A 23,318-nucleotide genomic window follows, 5' to 3' on the forward strand; every position below is an offset into this window, starting at 1 on the left:
AGAGATAGAGAAGATCCAACGGAGAGCAGCGCGCTTCGTTACAGGATCATTTAGTAATCGCGAAAGCGTTACGGAGATGATAGATAAACGCCAGTGGAAGACTCTGCAGGAGAGACGCTCAGTAGCTCGGTACGGGCTTTTGTTGGTTTCGAGAACATACCTTCACCGAGGAGTCAAGCAGTGTATCTCGCAAAAAGACCATGAGGATAAAATCAGAGAGATTAGAGCCCACACAGAGGCATACCGACAATCTTTCTTTCCACGAACATTACGAGACTGGAATAGAAGGGAGAACCGATAGAGGTACTCAAAGTACCCTCCGCCACACATGGTCAGGTGGCTTGCGGAGTATGGGTGTAGATGTAGATGTAGAGCAGCGGCGTTTGCGTAGAGTTGTCTGTGGTAACAAACAAGCAACGCTGCGTGAAATAACCGCAAAAATCAAATTGGGACGTACGACAAACGTAGCCGTAGTTCAGTGCGGCGACATATGCCGTTAACTGGCTATTGCAGGAGACGACCGACGCGAGTGTCTCTGCTAACAGCACGACATCGCCTGCAGCCGACTCCTGGGCTGGTAATGGAATGAGTGTTTGGCGTCATGGGCCGGGAGGCCTCTTACGGGGCAGGTCCGGCCGCCTTGGTGCAGGTCTTATTACATTCGACTCCACATTGGGCGACCTGCACTCCGGATGAGGATGAAATGATGATGAAGATAACACAACACCCAGTCCCGGAGCAGAGAAAATCCCCGACCCAGCCGTCAATCGAACCCGTGTCCCTTAGGACGGCAGTCTGTCACGCTGATCATTCAGCTATTGGGGCGGACTCCTGGGCTGGTGACCATATCGTTTGGACTCGAAGATTAGAAAACCATGACCTGGTCAGATGTGTCCCGAGTTAAGTTGGTAAGAGCTGATGGTAGGGTCCGGGAGTGGCGCAGACCCCTCGAAGCTATTGACCCAAATTGTGAACAAGGCACTGTGCAAGCTGGTTGTGGATCCACAATGGTATGGACTGTGTTGCATAGAATGGAGTGAGTCCCGAACCGATCACTGACTAGAAATGGTTCCGTTCGGCTACCTGGGGAGCATTTGCAGCCATTCATGGACTAAATGTTCCAAAACAACGATGGAATTTTTATGGGTTACAATGCGCCATGTCACCGGATAATGACTGTTCGCGACTGGTTTGAGGAACATTCTGGACAATGCGAGCGAACGATTTAGCCACCCAGATCGTAGCAAGCAATATGAAATTAATTTAAGGCTGTTGTAATACAATGCAGTGAGTCAATGACATTCAAAACATTTAGTAAACGTTTGTGAACATGTCTCCTACTGCATAATGCATTTAAAGATAAGTAAAGTTACTGTTACGAATCAATTAATCGTTCACTCTCACAGACAACTGCAACAACACTTCGTTAGGCAATTGCAGTGTTACAGTTTTAGGATTTCTGAGGGCAACAACATTCTGAAGATTAGATTAGCTTAGATTAATTATACATTCCATAGACCCATAAAAGAGGGAATACTCTTGGGTGTGTAACATGTCAGATAAACACATTACAAAAATGTAATTAGAAAAACTTGAGTTTCATTAATTTTAATGATCCTCAGTCAATAAACAGTAAAATTATATACATTACTTAAATTTCAACTTCTAATATTTACAGGTTTAATACTTGCATCTGCTTTCATTAAATTCATCATTCAGACATTTGCTAGTTTCTTGGCTATTACAACCAAGTATTGTCAAAAATTAAAGTAAATTACTCATTTCAGTGATCCTCAGTTAAGAACAGTCAGATTATGGACAAGATTTAAAATTAAACTTTCACTATTTACAGACTTAAGACTTACATCTGCTTTCCATACATCCATCATTCACACAGTAGGTAGTTACTTGGCTGTTACAACCAAGTATTGTCAAAAATTAAAGTATAATAAAATTTCATTAAAATGGTCTACTGCACTTGTTGAGAAACTCATGGGTAGAATAGGAGTTGCCCACCAAAAATTCTTTCAGATTATGTTTAAATTGTGCCTTGTTTGAAACTAAACTCGTAATGGTTGCTAGTAACTTATTGAAAATATGCATTGCTGAATACTGGACTCCTTTCTGGGCAAGAGTAAGTGATTTTAAATCTTTATGTATATTGTTCTTATTCTTAGTATTGATACTGCGTACTAAGAAGTTAGTTGGAAAAAGACATGTATTATTTACAACAAACTTCATTAAGGAATAAATATACTGAGAAGCTGTGGTTAATATGCCCAATTCTTTGAATAGGTTTTGACATGATGTTCTTGGATTTACACTACTCATTACTCTTATTATACGCTTCTTTACTCTAAAAATTTTTTCTCTGTTTGTGGAGTTACCCCAAAATATGATACCATATGACATAATGGAGTGAAAATAAGCAAAATATGCCAGTTTTTTTTATATTTATATCGCCTATGTCTGACATCATTCGCATTGCATACACAGACTTGTTTAGGCGCTTTAGCAGTTCGTTAGTACGTTGCCCCCAACTGAATTTATTATCAAGTTGTAATCCCAAGAATTTTACACTCTCAACTTCTCCTATTTCCATGTCATCATATTTTATACACACACCAGAAGGAAATCTCTTGGAAGTTCTGAATTGCACATAGTAGGTCTTTTCAAAGTTTAATGACAGTGAATTGGTTATGAACCACTTATTAAAGTCAGTAAAAATTTGATTAGCTGCCCTTTCTAAATTTATATTTGATTTACTATTTATTGCAATGTTTGTATCATCTGCAAATAAGACAAACTTGGCATCTGGTAATGTAACAGATGCAGGTCATTAATATACACAAGAAGCAGTAGTGGACGTAGTATGGAGAGAAACAGAGAACAGACACGAAGTGTTCCGAATGGTGGCAACTTTTAACGACCAGCAGCTATTTCGGGGCCGGTGGCCAACTTACCTTGCCCTAACTATAGATAGTGCCAAATAAGTTGACATTCAGCGGGGTGGCTGATGGAGCGACAATGAATGAGAAAAGCCTTTACGATCGCTCCCATCAGCCACCGCGCCGAGAGTCAACTTAGTCTGCGTGTATAGTACTGTGGGCTCGAAACATACTAATTTATGTAAGTTATCAGTTGACAATAACATCCCCACATATGCGGTCCTAGCTGCCGCCCCACAGCACCAGTATTGGCTCATGAGCAAAAACGTTTGACGACCACTGCTCCAGAGACATTGGTATGACCTCTACTTTGGCGAGGTAAAGTGGAGTGCTGAGGATTCCTGGAAGCCATCATAAGTGTTGTCATGAAAACATCATTAGTAAAACATTCATTTATTGTTCATCAACTTCAAAATCGTGATGATACTCAGAGAAGTACATAAGCTGTACACAGTCTGCGAGGGGGCACGGCAGTCAGTGGAAAGGCTGGCAGTATGTAGCATCGTGCGACCGGTTTTGATGACGGCAGTGATTCTGCAAGGAAACTGACCGCGGCAGCGGGCGGCGGCTCGCAGTGCAGACAAGAGACTTCCTTCCAGCACAGGAAGGGCGCGTGGAATCACGCCGTGGATCCAGAATGGATACGATGGCTCACGGCAGCAACAGTGTCTGCCCACACGAGCAGAGTAAAGCCGTCGCCACACGGACCATGCTGTCGAACGTTAACGATGAGCGTGCCAAGTTCAACGTGCTGCTGAACGCTCAGGAACGATGCGACTTGCGCATAAGGTACGTGGGCCCCAACATGGTATACGCGATCGCAACGCACTCCAGCGGCAGTGGAGGGTTGTTTCTAGTTCGCAAATCCCACTGTTTACTCAACGGACTCGCGTAAAATTCCCACGTTAGCTCTATTAAAACGCACGTTTCCTCTATCGTCCACGAAAAGGAAAGTACCATGTCCAATCAATAAGCACACAGGCTTATAAAAGATCCATTACAAACAGTGCGGTACAAATTTGGAATACTTCTCTGCATAAGATAAACATTATTTCATCATTCCCACATTTTCGTGAAACCCCACGGTCAGTCTTACTTGATCACTGTTCCTACAGAGCAGCAGAATCTTTGCAACATGTGAATTACGAAGCGTAAAAGAAAAAAGGCGCAAAATATCTTTACACAGGTAGCTCAAGCTGTCCTGTTGATTAAGCCAATCGAACAAAGTCACCCCTCAAAATAAGGTGAATTTATATTTACATAACATCAAATATTATAGTATATACTTATATTAAACTAATAATAAAGTATCAGAACCTAATAAAAACGCGAATGTTAGGAAAAAAAGTTCGGAAGTGTCCATACGCGAACCAGGGCCATATTAAACAATTCATCACCAGACAGTGACGCTACTTATTATGCTAATCCAACAACACACCTGTTAAATCTAATCACATTCTCTTACGGCGTGCTGAAAACCTTAATCGTAGATATGTTACTAATTGAAATTTAATTATAACAAATTGTACCAAGAACAATGCGTTTTCGATGGATCTTCCGTGTGTCGCTGCCTTCAAATAGCCTACTCACGCAAGTTACAATAATTCTTTTGCCACGAATATGATGTTTCTCATTATTTTATTGCAACAAATCACACAGTTAAAGAGTTTTCCAGTGATTCTCAATTTACTGGTGCTCAGAAACGGCATATATACATATAGGCTTGAAATGAATGCCAATATGGCGCCTCACAGCTCTGTACTGAAGGGAGACGGCGTGCGTGTGACGTAGGTGACGTTGTGCCATCTCATTAGTCAACGCTCAGACGCTCGCTCAGAATATCTAACATGCCAGATACTGCACTGCACGTTCGGAAAGACTCCCGAACGTGCTGTTCCACGCTATGACGTCAGAAACTCAGCACTCTCAACACTCAACGTTCGGATGCATGAGTCCGTGTGCCAATGGCTTAAGCCGTCGGCACACGGACCGTGCTGTCGAACATTAACGTTGAGCGTGCCAAGTTCAACGTGCTGCTGAACGCTCAGGAACGATGCGACTTGTGCATACGGTACGTGGGCCCCAATGTGGTATACGCGATCGCAATGCACTCCAGGGGCAGTTGAGAGATTTTTGTAATTCGTAAATCACACTGTTTGCTCAACGGGCCCGCGTAAAATTCCCACGTTAGCTCTATTAAAAGGCACATTTCCTCCATTGTCCACGAAAAGGAAAGTACCATGTCGAATCAGTAAGGACACAGGCTTATATAAGTTCCATTACAAACAGTGCAGTACAAATTTGGAATACTTCTCCGCATAAGAATAATAAATAATGTTTATTATTTCATCATTACCACATTTTAGTAAAACCCCAAGGTCAGTCTTACTTTATCACTTTTACAACCCAGTAGCAGAAGCTTTGCAACATGTGAATTACGAAGCGTAAAAGAAAAAGTAGCAAGATATCTTTATACAGGTAGCGCAAGCTGTCTAGTAGATTACGCCAATCGAACAAAGTTACCCCTCAAAAAAACGGTGAACTTATATTTACATAACATCAAATATTATAGTATATACTTATATTAAACTAATAATAAAGTATCAGAACCTAATAAAAACGCGAATGTTAGGATAAAAATTTAGATGGGACAAGACGCAAACCACTGCCCCAACAAACAACGCACTTCAAGACAAGGATTCTTCTCATTACGCTAAGCCAACAACACAGCCTCTCCATCTAATCATAGTATGTTACCCTTGCTGAAAACCATAATCGTAGATATGTTACTAATTGAAATTTAATTATAACAAATTGTACCAAGAACAAAGCGTTTTGGGTGGATCTTCAGTGTGTTGCTGCCTTCAAATAGCCTACTCTCATAATACACAAGTTACAATCATTCTTTTGCCACGAATATGATGTTTCCCATTATTTTCTTGGAACGAATCACAGAGTTAACAATGGGTTTTCCAGTGATTCTCAATTTGCTGGTGCTCAGAAACGGCATATGTAAATATAGGCTCGAAATGAATGCCAATATGGCGCCTCACAACTCTGTAATGAAGAGAGACGGCGTGCGTGTGACGTCGGTAGCGTTGTGCCATCTCCTTGGTCAACGCTCAGACGCTCGCTCAGAATATCTGACATGCTAGATATTGCTCTGCACATTCGGAAAGACTCCCGAACGTGCTATTCCACGCTATGGCATCAGAAACTCGGCACGCTCAACGCTCAACGTTCGGATGCACGGTCCGTGTGCCGACGGCTTTAAGGAGTTTTCCCGTACAGGCAATGGTGCCTGCACAGCCCCAGGCTTGAACGGTAGGCCGCCTGGGTACGAGTCCGGCAGCGGTTAAGGTAGGCCCCCAGGTGGCACTATGGTTGGAGGGCGTTAAGTCCACAGCACTGGACTTAACGTGAACAGCAGTCCCGCAGCTAGCAGTGGCAGAGTCGAGAGGAGATGACCTGTTGCTCCTTGTAGACTCGCGAACTGTCATAGAACCTCCTCAGAGCTAGTGGCTGGTAGACTGAAATACCTCTGACTACAAATGACGATTACTTATACAGGCTTGGGCCATCCTTGTTTAGCTAAAGCATCGGTTTCTATCACGTAAGTCATAACAGGACTGTGGCTCGGATGTAAAACAGTCTAACTCATCCAGTGGCTTCTCTTTTTCGCTGCATTGACAATGTCATGACCGTGGTCCCTCTGCCGTGCTGGGTTATGAAGTAACTGCTCTGTGACTCAGGGGCAGTACTTATCATATCAGCAAGTTGCCCCTGATGTAACTTCACCTGGCCAGCCCGTAGCTTCTTGTATTAGCCATGGCAGGTGTCTCAATTTTACTCACTCATACCCAGCAAATACCTAAGAACGTAGCACAAGCTCCTACGGATATTATGAAAATTTTCTTGCCAGTGCTACAAACTAGGTGCCAGTTTAATTGGTAACAACTTCAAAATAGAAGCCCAGAGAACGGTTCCTAACTAAATATTGACTACAACAGTTCAGTATGTCTCACTGAAGATACAGCACACAGTACCTAGCCGTGCCTTCAAATGCAAGATCATGGACAGTTCACTGGGAGGCCAAATCTGCTAAAAAAAAATCGCGGATCAAGACTAGGCAACTGTGATTTCTAAACGAGATCTCTTATATCCATCACCTGAGTGGCCGGGTACATTACTCGAGTTACAGCATATTTTCGCAGCTTTCCACGGAGAGAAGATTTTGAAGTACAAATAGGTTATAGAAATACTCATATAGTCACACTTTGACAAAATTAACAAAAGCCATTTCCTTGTATGTGAAACCGAGGACTTTGATTGGGATCAGGTGTCTAAACATGAATGCTAAATGCGTGGCTATTAAGAAGAATGCAGCAAGAGGAAACCTGCTCGGAGCTAAGTCTCTTTTAGCATTCACAGATTCAACCTATTGCGCTAACATCGTTTAAACCAAATGATTTTTTTCGTTGTGTATCTGATGTGACCCCCCCCCCTTAAACCATAGACCTTGCCGTTGGTGGGGAGGCTTGTGTGCCTCAGTGATACAGATAGCCGTACCGTAGGTGCAACCACAACGGAGAGGTATTTGTTGAGAGGCCAGACAAACGTATGGTTCCTGAAGAGGAGCAGCAGCCTTTTCAGTAGTTGCAGGGGCAACAGTCTGGATGATTGACTGATCTGGCCTTGGAACACTAACCAAGACGGCCTTGCTGGTAATGCGAATGGCTGAAAGTAAGAGGAAACTACGGCCGTAATTTTTCCCGAGGGCATGCAGCTTTACTTTATGGATAAATGACGATGGCATCCTCTCGGGTAAAATATTCCGGAGATAAAATAATCCCCCTTTCGGACCTCCGGGCAGGGACTACTCGGGAGGATGTCGTTATCAGGAGAAAGAAAACTGGCGTTCTACGGATCGGAGAGTGGAATGTCAGATCCCTTAATCAGGCAGGTAGGTTAGAAAATTTAAAAAGCGAAATGGATAGGTTAAAGTTAGATATAGTGGGAATTAGTGAAGTTCGGTGGCAGGAGGAACAAGATTTTTGATCAGGTGAATACAGGGTTATAAAAACAAAATCAAATAGGGGTAATGCAGGAGTAGGTTCAATAATGAATAAAACAATAGGAACGCAGGTAAGCTACTACAAACAGCATAGTGAATGCATTATTGTGGCCAAGATAGACATGAAGCCCACGCCTACTACAGTAGTACAAGTTTATATGCCAACTAGCTCTGCAGATGACGAAGAAATTGAAGAAATGTATGATGAGATAAAAGAAATTATTCAGATAGTGAAGGGAGACGAAAATTTAATAGTCATGGGTGACTGGAATTCGATAGTAGGAAAAGGAAGAGAAGGAAACATAGTAGATGAATATGGATTGGGGGTAAGAAATGAAAGAGGAAGCCACCTGGTGGAATTTTGCACAGAGCACAACTTCATCATAGCTAACACTTGGTTCAAGAATCATAAAAGAAGGTTGTATACATGGCAGAAGCCTGGAGATACTGACAGGTTTCAGATAGATTATATAATGGTAAGACAGAGATTTAGGAACCAGGTTTTAAATTGTAAGACATTTCCAGAGGCAGATGTGGACTCTGAAAACAATCTATTGGTTATGAACTGTAGATTAAAACTGAAGAAACTGCAAAAAGGTGGGAATTTAAGCAGATGGGACCTGGATAAACTGACTAAACCAGAGGTTGTACAGAGTTTCAGGGAGAGCATAAGGGAACAATTGACAAGAATGGGGGAAAGAAGGAGGAGGAGGAGGAGATTAGTGTTAGACGTCCCGTTGACAACGAGGTCATTAGAGACGGAGCGCAAGCTCGGGTGAGGGAAGGATAGGGAAGGAAAATCGGCCGTGCCCTTTCAAAGGAACCATCCCGGGGGAAAGAAATACATTAGAAGAAGAATGGGCAGCTTTGAGGGATGAAGTAGTGAAGGCAGCAGAGGATCAAGTAGGTAAAAAGACGAGGGCTAGTAGAAATCCTTGGGTGACAGAAGAAATATTGAATTTAATTGATGAAAGGAGAAAATATAAAAATGCAGTAAATGAAGCAGGCAAAAAGGAATACAAACGTCTCAAAAATGAGATCGACAGGAAGTGCAAAATGGCTAAGCAGGCATGGCTAGAGGACAAATGTAAGGACGTAGAGGCTTATCTCACTAGGGGTAAGATAGATACTGCCTACAGGAAAATTAAAGAGACCTTTGAAGAAAAGAGAACCACTTGTATGAATATCAAGAGCTCAGATGGAAACCCAGTTCTAAGCAAAGAAGGGAAACAGAAAGGTGGAAGGAGAATTTAGAGGGTCATATAAGGGCAATGTACTTGAGGGCAATGTTATAGAAATGGAAGAGGATGTAGATGAAGATGACATGGGAGATACGATACTGTGTGAAGAGTTTGATAGAGCACTGAAAGACCTAAGTCGAAACAAGGCCCAGGAACAGACAACATTCCATTAGAACTACTGACAGCCTTGGGAGATCCGGTCCTGACAAGACCCTACCATCTGGTGAGCAAAATGTATTAGACAGGCGAAATACCCTCAGACTTTAAGAAGAATATAATAATTCCAATCCCAAAGAAAGCAGGCGTTGACAGATGTGAAAATTACCGAACTAACAGTTTAATAACTCACAGATGCAAAATACTAACGCGAATTCTTTACAGACGAAAGGAAACACTGGTAGAAGCAGACCTCAGGGAAGATCAGTTTGGATTCTGTGGAAATGTTGGAACACGTGAGGCAATACTGACCCTACGACTTATTTTAGAAGCTAGATTAAGAAAAGACAAACCTACATTTCTAGCATTTGTAGACTTAGAGAAAGCTTTTGAGAATGTTGACTAGAATACTCTCTTTGAAATGCTGAAGGTGGCAGGGGTAAAATATAGGGAGCGAAAGGCTATTTACAATTTGTACAGAAACCAGATGGCAGTTATAAGAGTCAAGGGACATGAAAGGAAAGCAGTGGTTGGGAAGGGAGTGAGACAGGGTTGTAGCCTCTCCCCGATGTTGTTCAATATGTATATTGAGCAAGCAGTAAAGGAAACAAAAGAAAAATTTGGAGTAGGTATTAAAATCCATGGAGAAGAAATAAAAACTTTAAGGTTTGCCGATGACATTGTAATTCTGTCAGAGACAGCAAAGGACTTGGAAGAGCAGTTGAATGGAATGGACAGTGTCTTAAAAGGAGGATATAAGATGAACATCAACAAAAGCAAAACAAGGATAATGGAATGTAGTCGAATTAAGTCGGGTGATGCTGAGGGAATTAGATTAGGATATGAGACACTTGAAGTAGTAAATGAGTATTGCTATTTGGGGAGCAAAATAACTGATGATGGTCGAAGTAGAGGGGATATAAAATGTAGACTGGCAATGGCAAGGAAAGCATTTCTGAAGAAGAGAAATTTGTTAACATTGAGCATAGATTTAAGTGTCAGGAAGTCGATTCTGAAAGTATTTGTATGGAGTGTAACCATGTATGGAAGTGAAACATGGATGATAAATAGTTCAGACAAGAAGAGAATAGAAGCTTTCGAAATGTGGTGCTACAGAAGAATGCTGAAGATTAGATGGGTAGACCACATAACTAATGAGGAGGTACTGAATAGGATTGTGGAGAAGAGGAGTTTGTGGCACAACTTGATTAGAAGAAGGGATCGGTTGGTAGGACATGTTCTGAGGCACCAAGAAATCACCAATTTAGTATTGGAGGGCAGCGTGGAGGGTAAAAATCGTAGAGGGAGACCAAGAGATGAATACATTAAGCAGACTCAGAAGGATGTAGGCTGCAGTACGTACTGGGAGATGAAGAAGCTTGCACAGGACAGAGTAGCATAGAGAGCTGCATCAAGCCAGTCTCAGGACTGAAGCCCACAACAACAAAAACAACAATCTGATGTGAAACATTACTATGGTGAAAATGGTGTTTATGATATCCTGATAATTATTTTAATCGATAAACATACGCAACTACGTGGAACTGCAAATCTGTCTGTGAATGTTATCATAATTCGTACAGTCATATTCTATTTTTTAATCATATTAGTGTGAAGCGCTTTCAGCTTGACTAATTCGAAGAGTAGTTGTTTTAAAACTATTAGAGTTAAAAAGTAGAACTATTAATGGTCAGTGCGAGAAATAACCAAGGAACAACACCACGCTTACTACTTAGCACTACAGTGCTGTTTTCCCAGTGACGCCAAGAGGTGCTGACCATTGGCAGCAATCACAGCGGGCAATGCTGTTCACTACTAGATGCACAAGCTAGTCAATTTGTCCTTGTACTTCAGCTCCCCTAATAACAATTTACTTGGCCTTTTCAGTTTTTTCTTCCCATGTCAGGTCCTTGTCAGGACCTGGCGGATTCTGTGCCACAGGTCAATTTCTGTACTTGTTTTTTTAGACTGTTGTGCGGATTTTCCTCAGTTTCCAAGGTAAATTTTGTTCACCGATGAAGTACATTTCAACAGAGACTGTGTTTTGAATACTTGAAATAGCCACATTCGGGGTCAAGAAAACCCCAAAGCCACATGTACACAAAGATTTCAACACTCCTTTGGCATCAGTGCCTGGGCAAGTATCTATGATGGTCATGTGATTGGACCATACATCCTTCCACCCCACCTAATGGGTGCCAGGTACTTGATGTTCCTGCAGCAGGTGCTGGTGGAATTTTTGGAAGATGTGCCATTGGAGATTCTGAGCAAGTTGTGGTTCCAGCATGATGGTGTGGCAGTATATTTTACAGTTCTTGTCCAAAATCATTTGAACATAATCTACAGGGATAGGTGGATCAGTCGAGGTGGACCACAAGCTTGGCCACCAAGATTCCCCGATTTAATCCTTTGGACATTTTCTTGTGGGGCCACATGAAGATTCTTGTTTATGAGACCCCTGTCCAGTCAGAGGAAGATCTAATTGTATGGATCATGGGTGCAGCAGATGTCATTATCCATACATCACACATTTTGGACAGAGTTTGTGCAAACTTGCTGTGCAGATAAACTGTGTGCACTGAACATGGTGGCCGGCTGGAGTGGCCGAGAGGTTCTAGGCACTTCAGTCTGGAACCGCGAGACCACTACGGTCGCAGGTTTGAATCCTGCCTTGGGCATGGCTGTGTGTGATGTCGTTAGATTAGTTAGGTTTAAGTACTTCTAAGTTCTAGGGGACTAATGACCTCAGATGTTAAGTCCCATAGTGCTCAGAGCCATTTGAACCATTTGAACATGGTGGTCATCATATCAAACAGCTGTTGTAACACTGCAATTAATAGGAGTGAAATCTGTTTGTGTTGTTTCCTCATAACATGGAAACAAATGTTTCTGGACATGGGTTCCTATGAAAAACTTGATAAGTTCCCTCTAAAACCTCTAGAAGTGTGTAATGCGAATTGTGAAACCCGCTCTATCTGTTGGGTCTACTCTATATTGCTTCAACACATTGGTCCATGCCTTTCTAGTGAACTGACTCCCATTGTCACTTATTATTATGTACTTTGGTAGGCATGAATTATGGAAATAGACTTTGGCCAACTTTTCTTCCAACTTCACCTCCTGTTGCTTTCCTCAAAGTATTGAGAGGCTAACTCAATTGCCACAAATACGTATGTCATTGCACCACTATATTTCGGGAGTGGGCCCAGGACATCTACCGCAATTGCTTCCTTGGGTTCCTTTGGCAGTACTACATGCACAAACCCTTTGTGCTGTACTGTAACAGTCTTCGTTTTCTGACATGTCTCATAATTCTTCAACAGTTTCTTTATCCATCTTGTCATGTCAAAAAACTAGCAATCTTGCCATGATTTTTCCATATATTTCCTGAGACCAAAATGTCCACAGCTGAGATTGGTATACCATATTATGAACGTTATACTTTGTTCCAGAATGCACAGCCTCCATTCCTCCTCATTTACATTGTTTCTATGGCATAACACTCCATCATGCAAGAGGTAATATGCCATGATCTTGTCTTCCTCAGTGCTATTCTACTTACTTTTAAGTAGCACTTACTTTTCACCCTCGTTTTGCTCTCTTAGATGTTCCTTACTACTCTGCACGCTACCCCTTCCTGTATAACCCCTTTTATCAGATAAATCTTGCTTTTTGTTGGCAAAGGAGGTGCAAAATGTTCTTCTAATCCTATATGCATTTGAGATAGCGCATCTGGCACTATCTGTGAAGTTCTTGGTATGCATTGAATATCGAAATTAGATTCTCATGGAGCAAGCATCCATCACATTAATCTGTTATGCCACAGTCTGCATGTTAACATAGATGACAAAGCCTTGTGATCTGTTACTACAATAAATTTTCGTCTGCTCAAATAATGTCTAAATTTAGCAAAATGATACACTACTTCTGATGCTTCCTTCTCCATTATTGACTACTTCTGTTCTTGTTCATTCAACACCTGACTACCAAAAGCAATGGTTCTAATTATTCCTTTCCTTTTTTCTCATCTTTTTTATATAAATGGACCCCTAGTCCATAATCCAAAGCATCACACCCCAAGTAAAATGCCTTTGACATATCTGGATGAGCTATTTTGGAGCATTACAAAGTTTTTGTTTTATTTTTGCAAAATCTGCAGTACCCTCCTCTGTCCATGACAATGCATTGCTTTTCTTCAGCCATCTATGCAGTGCTTTGCTATTTAATGTTTGCTCACCAATGAATCAACAGTAGAATCCACAGAGACCAATAAAACTTATCACCTGCTTCCTGTTTATCGAAATCTGAAAATTTCTCATTGCTGTCAGCTTCTCTGGGTCATCGTTTCATTCCTTCTGGCCCAATAATATGTCCCATGAAAGGTATTTCCAGTCTTCTGAATTCTAACTTCTGAAAATTAAGGATGGCACCTGCACATTCACAACTTTCTAACATTTCCTCCAGAGTGCTTAAGTCTTCCTCCCACATTTCACTGGCTATAAACGTGTCATCTAAATATATCATAATTTTCTTCAGCAAATCTTCTCCTAGCATTTGGCCTAGCATTGTAATAAAATCAGACAGGGATATGTTCAGTCCAAAAGGCAGCACTCTATATTGATAATATCTTAAAACCCACTTCCTTTCGTCTTTCCCTCTCCTTCCCTCTTTCCTGATGAGGCAACAGTTTGTTGCGAAAGCTTGAATTTTGTGTGTATGTATGTGTCTGTTTGTGTTTCTATCGACCTGCCAGCACTTTCGTATGGTAAGTCACATCATCTTTGTTTTTAAATATATGATATCATCTTCCCTTGTACGAAAATGCTGTAAATGGCCTTGACTCTGGGTCTAGCAGTATTTGATGGTATTCAGACATCAAATCCAGATTTGTAAACATCTTTGCTCGTTTAAATTTCTGCAACAGTTTGTCTATGTTCTTTGATTGTTTCTTTTCTGGTTCAGATACCTTGTTTGCTTGTCATGTACCCAACACAAGCCTTACACTCCCTCTTCTTAGCCACAGTAACTAATAGGCTGTTGTATTGACTTTTAGATCTCTCTATTACTTCATTTGTTAGGATCTACTGCAGTTTCCTCTCTACTACTTCTTTTCTTGCATGTAGTATTGGATAAGATGGCTTAAAATATGGCTTATGCAGCTTTAATTTTATATGATATGCTGAGCCTTTTATTATTCAGGATCTGTTTCCAAAAACTTTTCTGTATCTTCTGATTAATTTGGATAGCCTTTCAGCTGATCTTTTATCAATATTCTTAATTCCACGTATTTTGTTGTTGACTTCTTCCCCTGTGAGCTCACTTGCATCATTTGTACTGACAGATGCGGTTTACTGAATTTTCCTCTTCCATTACATCTTCACAGGTTGCTACTTAGCAACATGGGAAAAATCTAGTACTCTATCTAGTGTAATTTTGTCATTGAAATTTATCTTCTCTTTTTCTCCATCATAAAGTCTCGCCTTATTTTCTCCATAATCGATTTCTACTTCGTGCTCCGTCAACCAGTCTGACTCTATAATGACTTCTTGCAAATTAGGCATGACTACCACATCCATTCTGTATATGTCTCCTTCAGTCTCAACCTCCACCATTACTTGACAATTCACCACTTTCCTGTATCCATCAACAGCTTCTTTTATTGTAAACTCCATATGTTGTTTCCTGATTTCAGTAGCTCATTATATATGTTGTTAGCTATATCATGCAGCTGGTTTCCCAAATTGACTACAGACCTAGTTGCACACCCACGTATTTTAACTTCAATTATTGGAGTAACTATCACCTTATCTTTTACTGTGGCCTCTAGTGGGTCTTCTAGCTCATCATTTAGTTGTTCAGCCTTTATGGCATGAATATTTATTTCTTCATTGTCTGCGTTTACAGGCCCTGCCATGTATATTTCCGGTCGGGCCACTCCTGAAAAACCTACATGTTTTCCGTTCCTCCATTCTCAGAAGGTTCTGCTCCACTTCTCTGCCTCCATCCACTGCAGCTATCTTTGTGCAAGCTGCACCTTTCTTCCTCTCTTCTACCTGTCCTTTGATCATCATGAGATCTGAAAGCTTAACTGCCATGTTCTTGGCCTCTACCATTTCTCTGTGTTCCGGCGTAATGTCAAGTGCCAACACAACAATCAAGAAAGGAAGAGCAGAGAGGGCTGTGAGACGACATCAGCCAATAGCACACTGACAGACCCCTCTCTAGGACATCAGCAAGACATAAGCGGCATCTAGGCCAAGAGAATATAAGTACCACTCTGTCTGGCTGTAGCTCGAGTTGAAGACGAGCCATCCTATTAATGCTACAGCAGTGACTTATGAAATGTATTGTTTTGCTTGTATTGGAATTGTATTTGCTGAAGAGCTTGCTTGTGTTTGTCTATCACCCCTTGCTTAAAACATGTCAGTATCTCACAAAGTTAATTATTGTAATCATTTTAATCATTTCCTTTTGTAATAAAGTCCATTAATATGATTTGCTTGAATTGTTGTCTAGTGATCCTAGAAATCAGCTTTCCTAGGCACCCTATATTAGACGAGCTGGCAGAATACAACACTCTGTTCATTCTGCCACTACTGTTAGTAGCATGTCCCATGATGTGGGGCTGCACTACTGGAATGGTCTGTGTTCACTTTTGGCAGCCTATCTGCACACTCTAATTGCTCAAATATAACCCTGGCCTGGCCCACGGAGTCAGTAATGGTTACTATTAAACGACTACATACTTCACGTGGCAGCCTTTGTATCACCCCAATTGCACCACATTTTTCTCATCTGATTCCTCTCTAATTCCTTTCCAAAGAACTCACTGTTAGTTCTTGCTCATTCTCTTAATATGGAAAATTCCATATAAAGATTAATATGTCATCCTGTTTGTTCTTGGGCCAATACTTTTTTAAGAGCAGCTTCTTGAATTCTGCATAGGTTAAATGTTCCATATCTAACCATATGCCCCAGTCATATGCTTCACCCTCTATTTGATTTATGATGTAAGCAATTTTAGTTCTTTATCCCGTAATTTTGGTAATGATCTCTGGAAATTCCTTATAAATGCAGCAGGGTGTAACTTGCCTTTGTGGTGGAATTTACTGAACTTACAACTGTTTACGAACTCCACTTGAGGGTCACTACTGCAGTTTAGGCACTTAATGTTTTATTTCACTAATTAGTTTCTCAGTTACAACCGGCTTGATCTTTTGCTCAATATTTTTTTGTACTTCTACATTTCTGCTACCATCTCCCCTGTGACTTTCACCATCTTCTCAACCTCTTCTACTCATTTATTAGTTTCTTCTCATCCTTGTGCGATCATATTTCCCAAAACCCCTATTGTGTTTATCTCTAGTGTTATGTTATCCTGCATCTGTTTTTGTTGTTCTTTTATTTGTTTAACTACTATTGCCTGTTTTCTGAATTGTGATTTTATTTCATTGTTTACTTTTTCATGTTCTTCCTTCCCTTTCTTTTTAATTCATTATCCATCTTTTCCTCCCATGCTTTAAATCTTGCCTCAAAACTTGTGAATCACAAATTGTTTTCCCTGATCTTCTTCAAGTGCTTTAATGTCTGATTTGAGTTTGCTTAATATTAATGATTTAATTTCCTTGTTTGACTTTTAATTTCTTCTATTTGCTTAATTATTTTTCTGTTTAGTGACCATTACATTTCTTTTACTCACTTATCTATTTTTTCATCTAATTCCTTGACTGCCTTCATCATTAGTTGTAAATCAAAACCAGTTCCTCCCCTTAGCTCTGGGGTTTCTTCGAAAATGTTGTACTAACTATCTTTGCTTGCCTCCATAGCTTCTCAATTTTCCATTTTGGGTATGATCATGGCTTTTGTGCCAACTGCTTGGGGTGTGGCCTGAATTCCTGCACTTTCCCACTCCATGCTATCTTCAAAGAATAATTTTGTTGAGTTAATTAACAGATTTTCCTCCCCATCGGATTCATTTTCTTGTTCCATTTCACTCCCTGGTAACCAGTTTTCCTGTTGCTCTACATTTGACTGATATTTGCCTCCTCTGAAACACTCTCCTGTTTGATTTCCTCTACATGCAATGTTGGCTCATTTTACACTTTTTGAAATTTTTTGCTACTTTTCTGTATCTGATCCCAAATTTACCAATATTCACTGTTCTAAAATTTCGCTGTTTTGTCACACACGTACTTCATAGCCTATACAGCACCTGTCATTGATTACTTTTTGTCACACTATTTATCAATTTCTACTGCATCATTTTTTGCTTAATGGCTTACAGCAACTTGCAACTTGTTTTGTACTTCTGCTGCTGCTGTTGGCCACTGTACTGCTAGCTGCTGATTTTTGTGATGTGGCATCTGCTTGATCTGCTAATCATCTGGTAGCCTGGCTTCTTCTTCTTTCTTGTAGCAGCTCTTCTGTCATATCCTAAATGTTTAGAAAATTGTTCCTTCCTTTGTTCTTCTTATGAGCACATCTGAGAATCATGCAGTCCATGTTGTCATGTGTTGTTACATGTAAGCTGCCCCCTATATGTAACTCAGTTTGCTTTCAATGTTTCACTCCGGCTGCTTGACATTTTCAAGGCTATCAAACATCTAGACAACCAGTTTTTTGAGTGGCAAACATACTCTCAAAGTACATGCAACTGTATTTAGAGTCTCTACTGTGTAAATTACAACACATGTCCTATCTACTTCATTCAAACTAATGCGAAACAATCCCATAAAAAAGTTAGGAAAGCGATTGATGTTGTCAATTAGATAACACACTGGTATGAAGCACTTGATTTTATTTGTTTCTTGATTGCAAATCAATTTCACATGGTTTCTAACTGCACTTGCACTACACTTGCATATCCTCCTCATTCATAATATCAAATGTGTTAGTCATTGACATTCTTTTTCTGTGCAGTCTTCTTTTCCATATTAAATATTTCATAATTGACGAATTAATATTTTTAACACAGTTCTCATGATGGTGCTCTCATACATATTCACATCCTGCTCACATGAAGGCTACAAGTATGGCTCGAGTGCAACTGACTGCCTACCGCCAGCCAGTCTCTAGAATGAGCTTGTACCTTCCAGAACTATGGGGCACCCCATCAGTTATGCCACTGCACTGTAGCAAAGAGGTACACTGTGCTGTAGCATAAAGTATAGGGGTAGATTCAATCCGTCAAATGCCACATTTACATCTCTACCCTTACAAGGTCACTGGATGTGTAAGGTGAGTTGCCTGGGGAATGAACTTTGTGTAGCAGATCACTTTCACCAGAAAAGACTGCAATTTCTTCCAGATTTTTGACCCACCAGTTTCTCAATAGCATTGATATGCTCTGTCATCAGCATGATCCCTTTGCTGCTTAACATATGCCCCAATACTGCACAGGATCTTGCATTACTCCAGGTTACAATTCAGTCTGTTCTCTAACAGCTGCTAAAACAATGTTTACAAGTTTTACGTGAGTTCAACCATGGTAGCACCAGTCACCTAAATGTCATTCAAATAGTTTATGCACTTTGGAATACCTTGAGTTAGTTGCTGTGTGTATCTTCGGAAACTTACTGTTGCTGAGGCAACCCCCAAAATGTTGTCTCTTGTAATGAAACATTCTAAAATGCTTTTTTTTACCAAGGCTTCTCATGTATCTGCATCTAGAGGTAGCTGCAAGTATGCACCCTTCAAATCAGTCTACGTAAAATATTGTGCCCCTGCTAACTTTCAAACAAGGTCCTGGTCAAGGAACTGGGGAAATGTCGATCCAACTTTGTGCATTAATCATGGTCTTAAAATCACTGAAAATTCTGATGAACCTGTTCGCTTTCTTTATAATGGCCATGAGTGTCACCAAGAACTATCGAAGACTGGTGTAATTGCTCCACACACCTGTAATGTGGATAATTTGGCCTTTATGGCACCAGCATAGGCACAGTGGACTGCATGAGTGACATATGAACGTTAAACTCTTTAGCCATACCCAACGTTGATCGGAATAACTGCTGATAATTTTGTGATAATGGTTCTAAAATCTAGAATTGTATTGAGCTTGACTGGTGCTACCATGGATGAACTCACGTAAAACTTGTAAACATTGTTTTAGCAGCTGTTAGAGAACAGACTGAATGCAGTGAATGAATCTAAACCAAAAATGTTTACAGCCAGCAGTGAAGTTATGATCAACAAAGTGATGTGCCATTCCATATCCTAGTATTCTGCCCACACAGCAGTTTGTCCTCTCAAAGGAATCTTTTGCTGGCTATATCGAATAACCTGCCACTGCAGCATCTGCAGACAGATGGAGCCCAAACTCTGATAGGTTTCCCAGTTAACCAAAGAAATTACTTCCTCTGAGTGAACTTAGAACTGTGTTGTAACACCACTGGTATTTAATTCAAACAAGAGGTTATTAGGTGCTCGGCAGGGTTCTGCCAACACAAGGGTTAAAGCAAGCACTGATGCTTGGTCAGGTACTGCACCCAGAATGTAGTGGCAAACACCAGCATGTTGACTCATCACTCCGTTGTCCTGTCCTGGCACAGTACTGCTACGAGCCCTCACTTGAGACATGCAAAAAAAGTGGACACTTGGCGATGCCCATGATGAAGCCAACAGTTTGGACAAGACTTAAATGGCTATGGGAGTGAATCCAATGTTGAGGTGGGGTAGCATCTTGTGATCTGCTGTAGATACAGAAAGGGAGGGTCCATACTTTTGCACAATCTTGTGCAAACTGTTACTACTGCTAAGTAACAAAGCACTCAGGACTGCGGGATCTGACATGTTTCTTACCTTGAATACAGCGTAAACCTACACAAGTAGTTTTTCCACCTCTCTACAGTGCCGTGAGACATAGAAAACTGCGCAGACAGGGGTGATGGCTGCTTGCAGATGTTCGCCCCACTGGCTGCATGCTTGCGTTTTGGACCAGCTCTACATCTTGCTTGACAGCTCTTGCATCTGCTCCTGCTGCAGTAGTTGACAGTAGTTGCAGTTTCATATGTTCCTGCTGTTGTGTCTGTAGCATTGTTTTATGCTGCCAAAGGCTCCAGAAACTTTTGATCCATTGTTATGAATTTATGCACATGCAAGAATCAGCCTCTTCACCACTATAGTAACACACTACCCAGATGAGGGAATGCCACGAGTCAGTTTCTGGCAAGTGGCCAAAAGGACCAAGTGGATGATGGGAAAAATGTACACACATCCGAAAGGGCAAATTGAGAGTAATCCAAAATGTGAAAGCCTAGAATCATCAACAACGTACAAGCAATGTCAATTCTGGATTGCCAACACTTATCAGTTGCAAACTGCTGATATTGACTGTTGTGATGTAGTTCTTTCATGTCATTATCATTAAAAAGAAGTTGTTAAGCAAATAATTGTATAAATAAAAATAACACTAGAAAACTGCAGCTATTTTGTGTAGTTTTATGGACGGAGATACACACCAAGTTTTGCCATACCAGAAGCTGACCAACAGCTGCACGTTAAGCTGTGCAACATTACTGAGGACAATGTAGCCAGACATATTTCACCATGCTTGTCTTACAGGTCTTTGTTTATTTAGTATTTCAACATATAGCAGTGATAATATGCCCCTCAGTACAGCTGATTATTTGAAGGTGACATTACCATAAAAATTGGTAATAGCTGTTGAACATGCTTGGGATTATGACTGAAAATGAAATGGTTTTGTAATAACTTGCAATCACTGATGCTTCACAGCCATATGGTTAATTTAAACTCCTGATGGAAAGTGCTGGCTAGCCATTCAGTCTCATCGTGACATGTTTGTGTAAAATGACTGAAAACATTTAATCCACAAGAAACAAAGACATTGCACATAATATAAATAGAATTACATTTCAATCATAGATGCGTATGTTGAGTTAACTTTGTTTAAAGGTGCAATTTTTTTAATCAGGAGACCATTCTGCTCAGTTTTTAAGAAAAAGTATGAAAGTATGTTAAGTTAAAGTGTCACTCTTGTATTTAGGGTTAAAACAGTGTGTCTTTATTTTTTATTCTAAATTATTTTCATCTATACTCTGTGAGCATAATATGTAGAGGTCATCTATTTAAAAAACTATTATAAACATACTCAATAAAAGACTGTACTTTTCAGCACAAACAGAATTTCCAGCCGTCAAGAGAACACATTGACAGCCTCACAAAGCAGCAGACACACAGTGACTAGAAGACGAAACAGGGCTGACACAGCACGCGCCACAAGGAAGCAGGTACATCAGTCAACTAAATGCTACCACTGATTGAGTACTCACAAAATTCTCTAGTGCATGGCTTGGAGGCAAGAGATACATTGCATAAAATTCAACATATGCAATTAAACATCATTAAAAAGTAGAAGACATTGAAACTTAATTCAGGTGAACACAGATTTTTTAGTTACTGATCTCTAATTCTGATGTATAGACTTGTCCAGTCAGTTTATAAACATTTACTTAATTTTACAAGTGGAGATAATTTATTTCTCTGCATAATTATATGTACATGCCGTAATTAAGTACCAAAATAAATATGGTGTATTCTGAATTCTGAAGAATTTAAACATATTATGACTTCGAAACAATCAACAATAAGTTTTTCTCCTCGTGTAAAATCTATTATGATGCTCAATAAAAGACATAACACAAGTAATGGTTGGTATATCTTATGGCACTGAAACAAAACACTCGTCAAATCTTCAGTTTGATTTCAGTATAAGGAATAGTTATCCTCATATTATACGAAATTGACACACTTCTTCCAAACACAAATTGAGCACAAGGGAAATTTTTGCCACAAAATAGTTTTCATTTTACATTGAGATGATCATATGGCATAATTGGTCAGGAGATCCTCTCTACAGTTATTAGGCTGGCAAGTCTTTCTGTCACTGCAAACTGGTTCTTGCAACCTCTTTTAATGACTTAGTAAACATTTAGAGCCACTTTAGGTTTGCTGGTTTAAAATAGCTGATGGCAGTGAGTCTGGCTGCAATTGACGGTTGTCCCAACATGTGTAGATCAATGCACAATTGTTTCTTGTTTGTGCCCAAAATAAATATTTCAGCAACTTGAATGGAAGAAAAATACTTATAAAAATTACTTATGATACAAACTTCCTTCTTTGTTGTTAAAGGAGAATATGATATGTGATTTAATTCAATTTTAGAGATATGTATTATGTAAGATACATTAAGTAAGTGACGCTCAGTTATAGAAATATGAAGACTAATATTCATATGAAAAAACTCTCTGTTACAGACATCTACAAAACACTAAAACTAGAAAACACTGAGATGCCAGATTAATTTAATATTATAGTTCAAGCTTTTTTGAACACTTCTGGCCCTTGTCATCAGAAGTCAAACTTCTATCACGACACTTCTTAGAACAATTCTTATAGCATGTTGTTGTTGTGGTCTTCAGTGCAGAGACTGGTTTGATGCAGCTCTCCATGCCACTCTATCCTGTGCAAGCTTCTTCATCTCCCAGTAACTACTGCAACCTACATCCTTCTGAATCTGTTTAGTCTATCCATCTCTTGGTCTCCCTCTACGATTTTTGCCCTCCATGCTGCCCTCTAATACTAAATTGGTGATCCCTCGATGCCTCAGAATATGCCCTACCAACCGATCCCTTCTTCTAGTCAAGTTGTGCCAGAAATTTCTCTTCTCTACAATTCTATTCAATACCTCCTCATTAGTTATGTGCTCTACCCATCTAATCTTCAGCATTCTTCTGTAGCACCACATTTCGAAAGCTTCTATTCTCTTCTTGCCTAAACTATTTATTGTCCACATTTCCCTTCCATACATGGTTACACTCCATACAAATACTTTCAGAACCGACTTACTGACACTTAAATCTATACTCGATGTTAACA

At 40.2% G+C, this 23,318-nt stretch overlaps 1 protein-coding gene across 2 annotated transcripts in view; it reads left to right on the forward strand.

The window, feature by feature from the left end:
* The window catches only part of LOC126469958 (galanin receptor type 1-like), a 214,991-nt gene that overhangs the window by 180,664 nt on the left and 11,009 nt on the right, over nucleotides 1-23,318 (forward strand). For both annotated transcript variants that reach the window (XM_050097371.1, XM_050097372.1), the window contains exon 2: nucleotides 21,556-21,670. In XM_050097371.1, the coding sequence (XP_049953328.1) occupies nucleotides 21,556-21,670 (115 nt within the window). The remainder of the gene's footprint in view (nucleotides 1-21,555; nucleotides 21,671-23,318) is intronic.

The sequence above is a fragment of the Schistocerca serialis genome, chromosome 3 (assembly GCF_023864345.2).
Source record: "Schistocerca serialis cubense isolate TAMUIC-IGC-003099 chromosome 3, iqSchSeri2.2, whole genome shotgun sequence".
NCBI lineage: Eukaryota > Metazoa > Arthropoda > Insecta > Orthoptera > Acrididae > Schistocerca > Schistocerca serialis.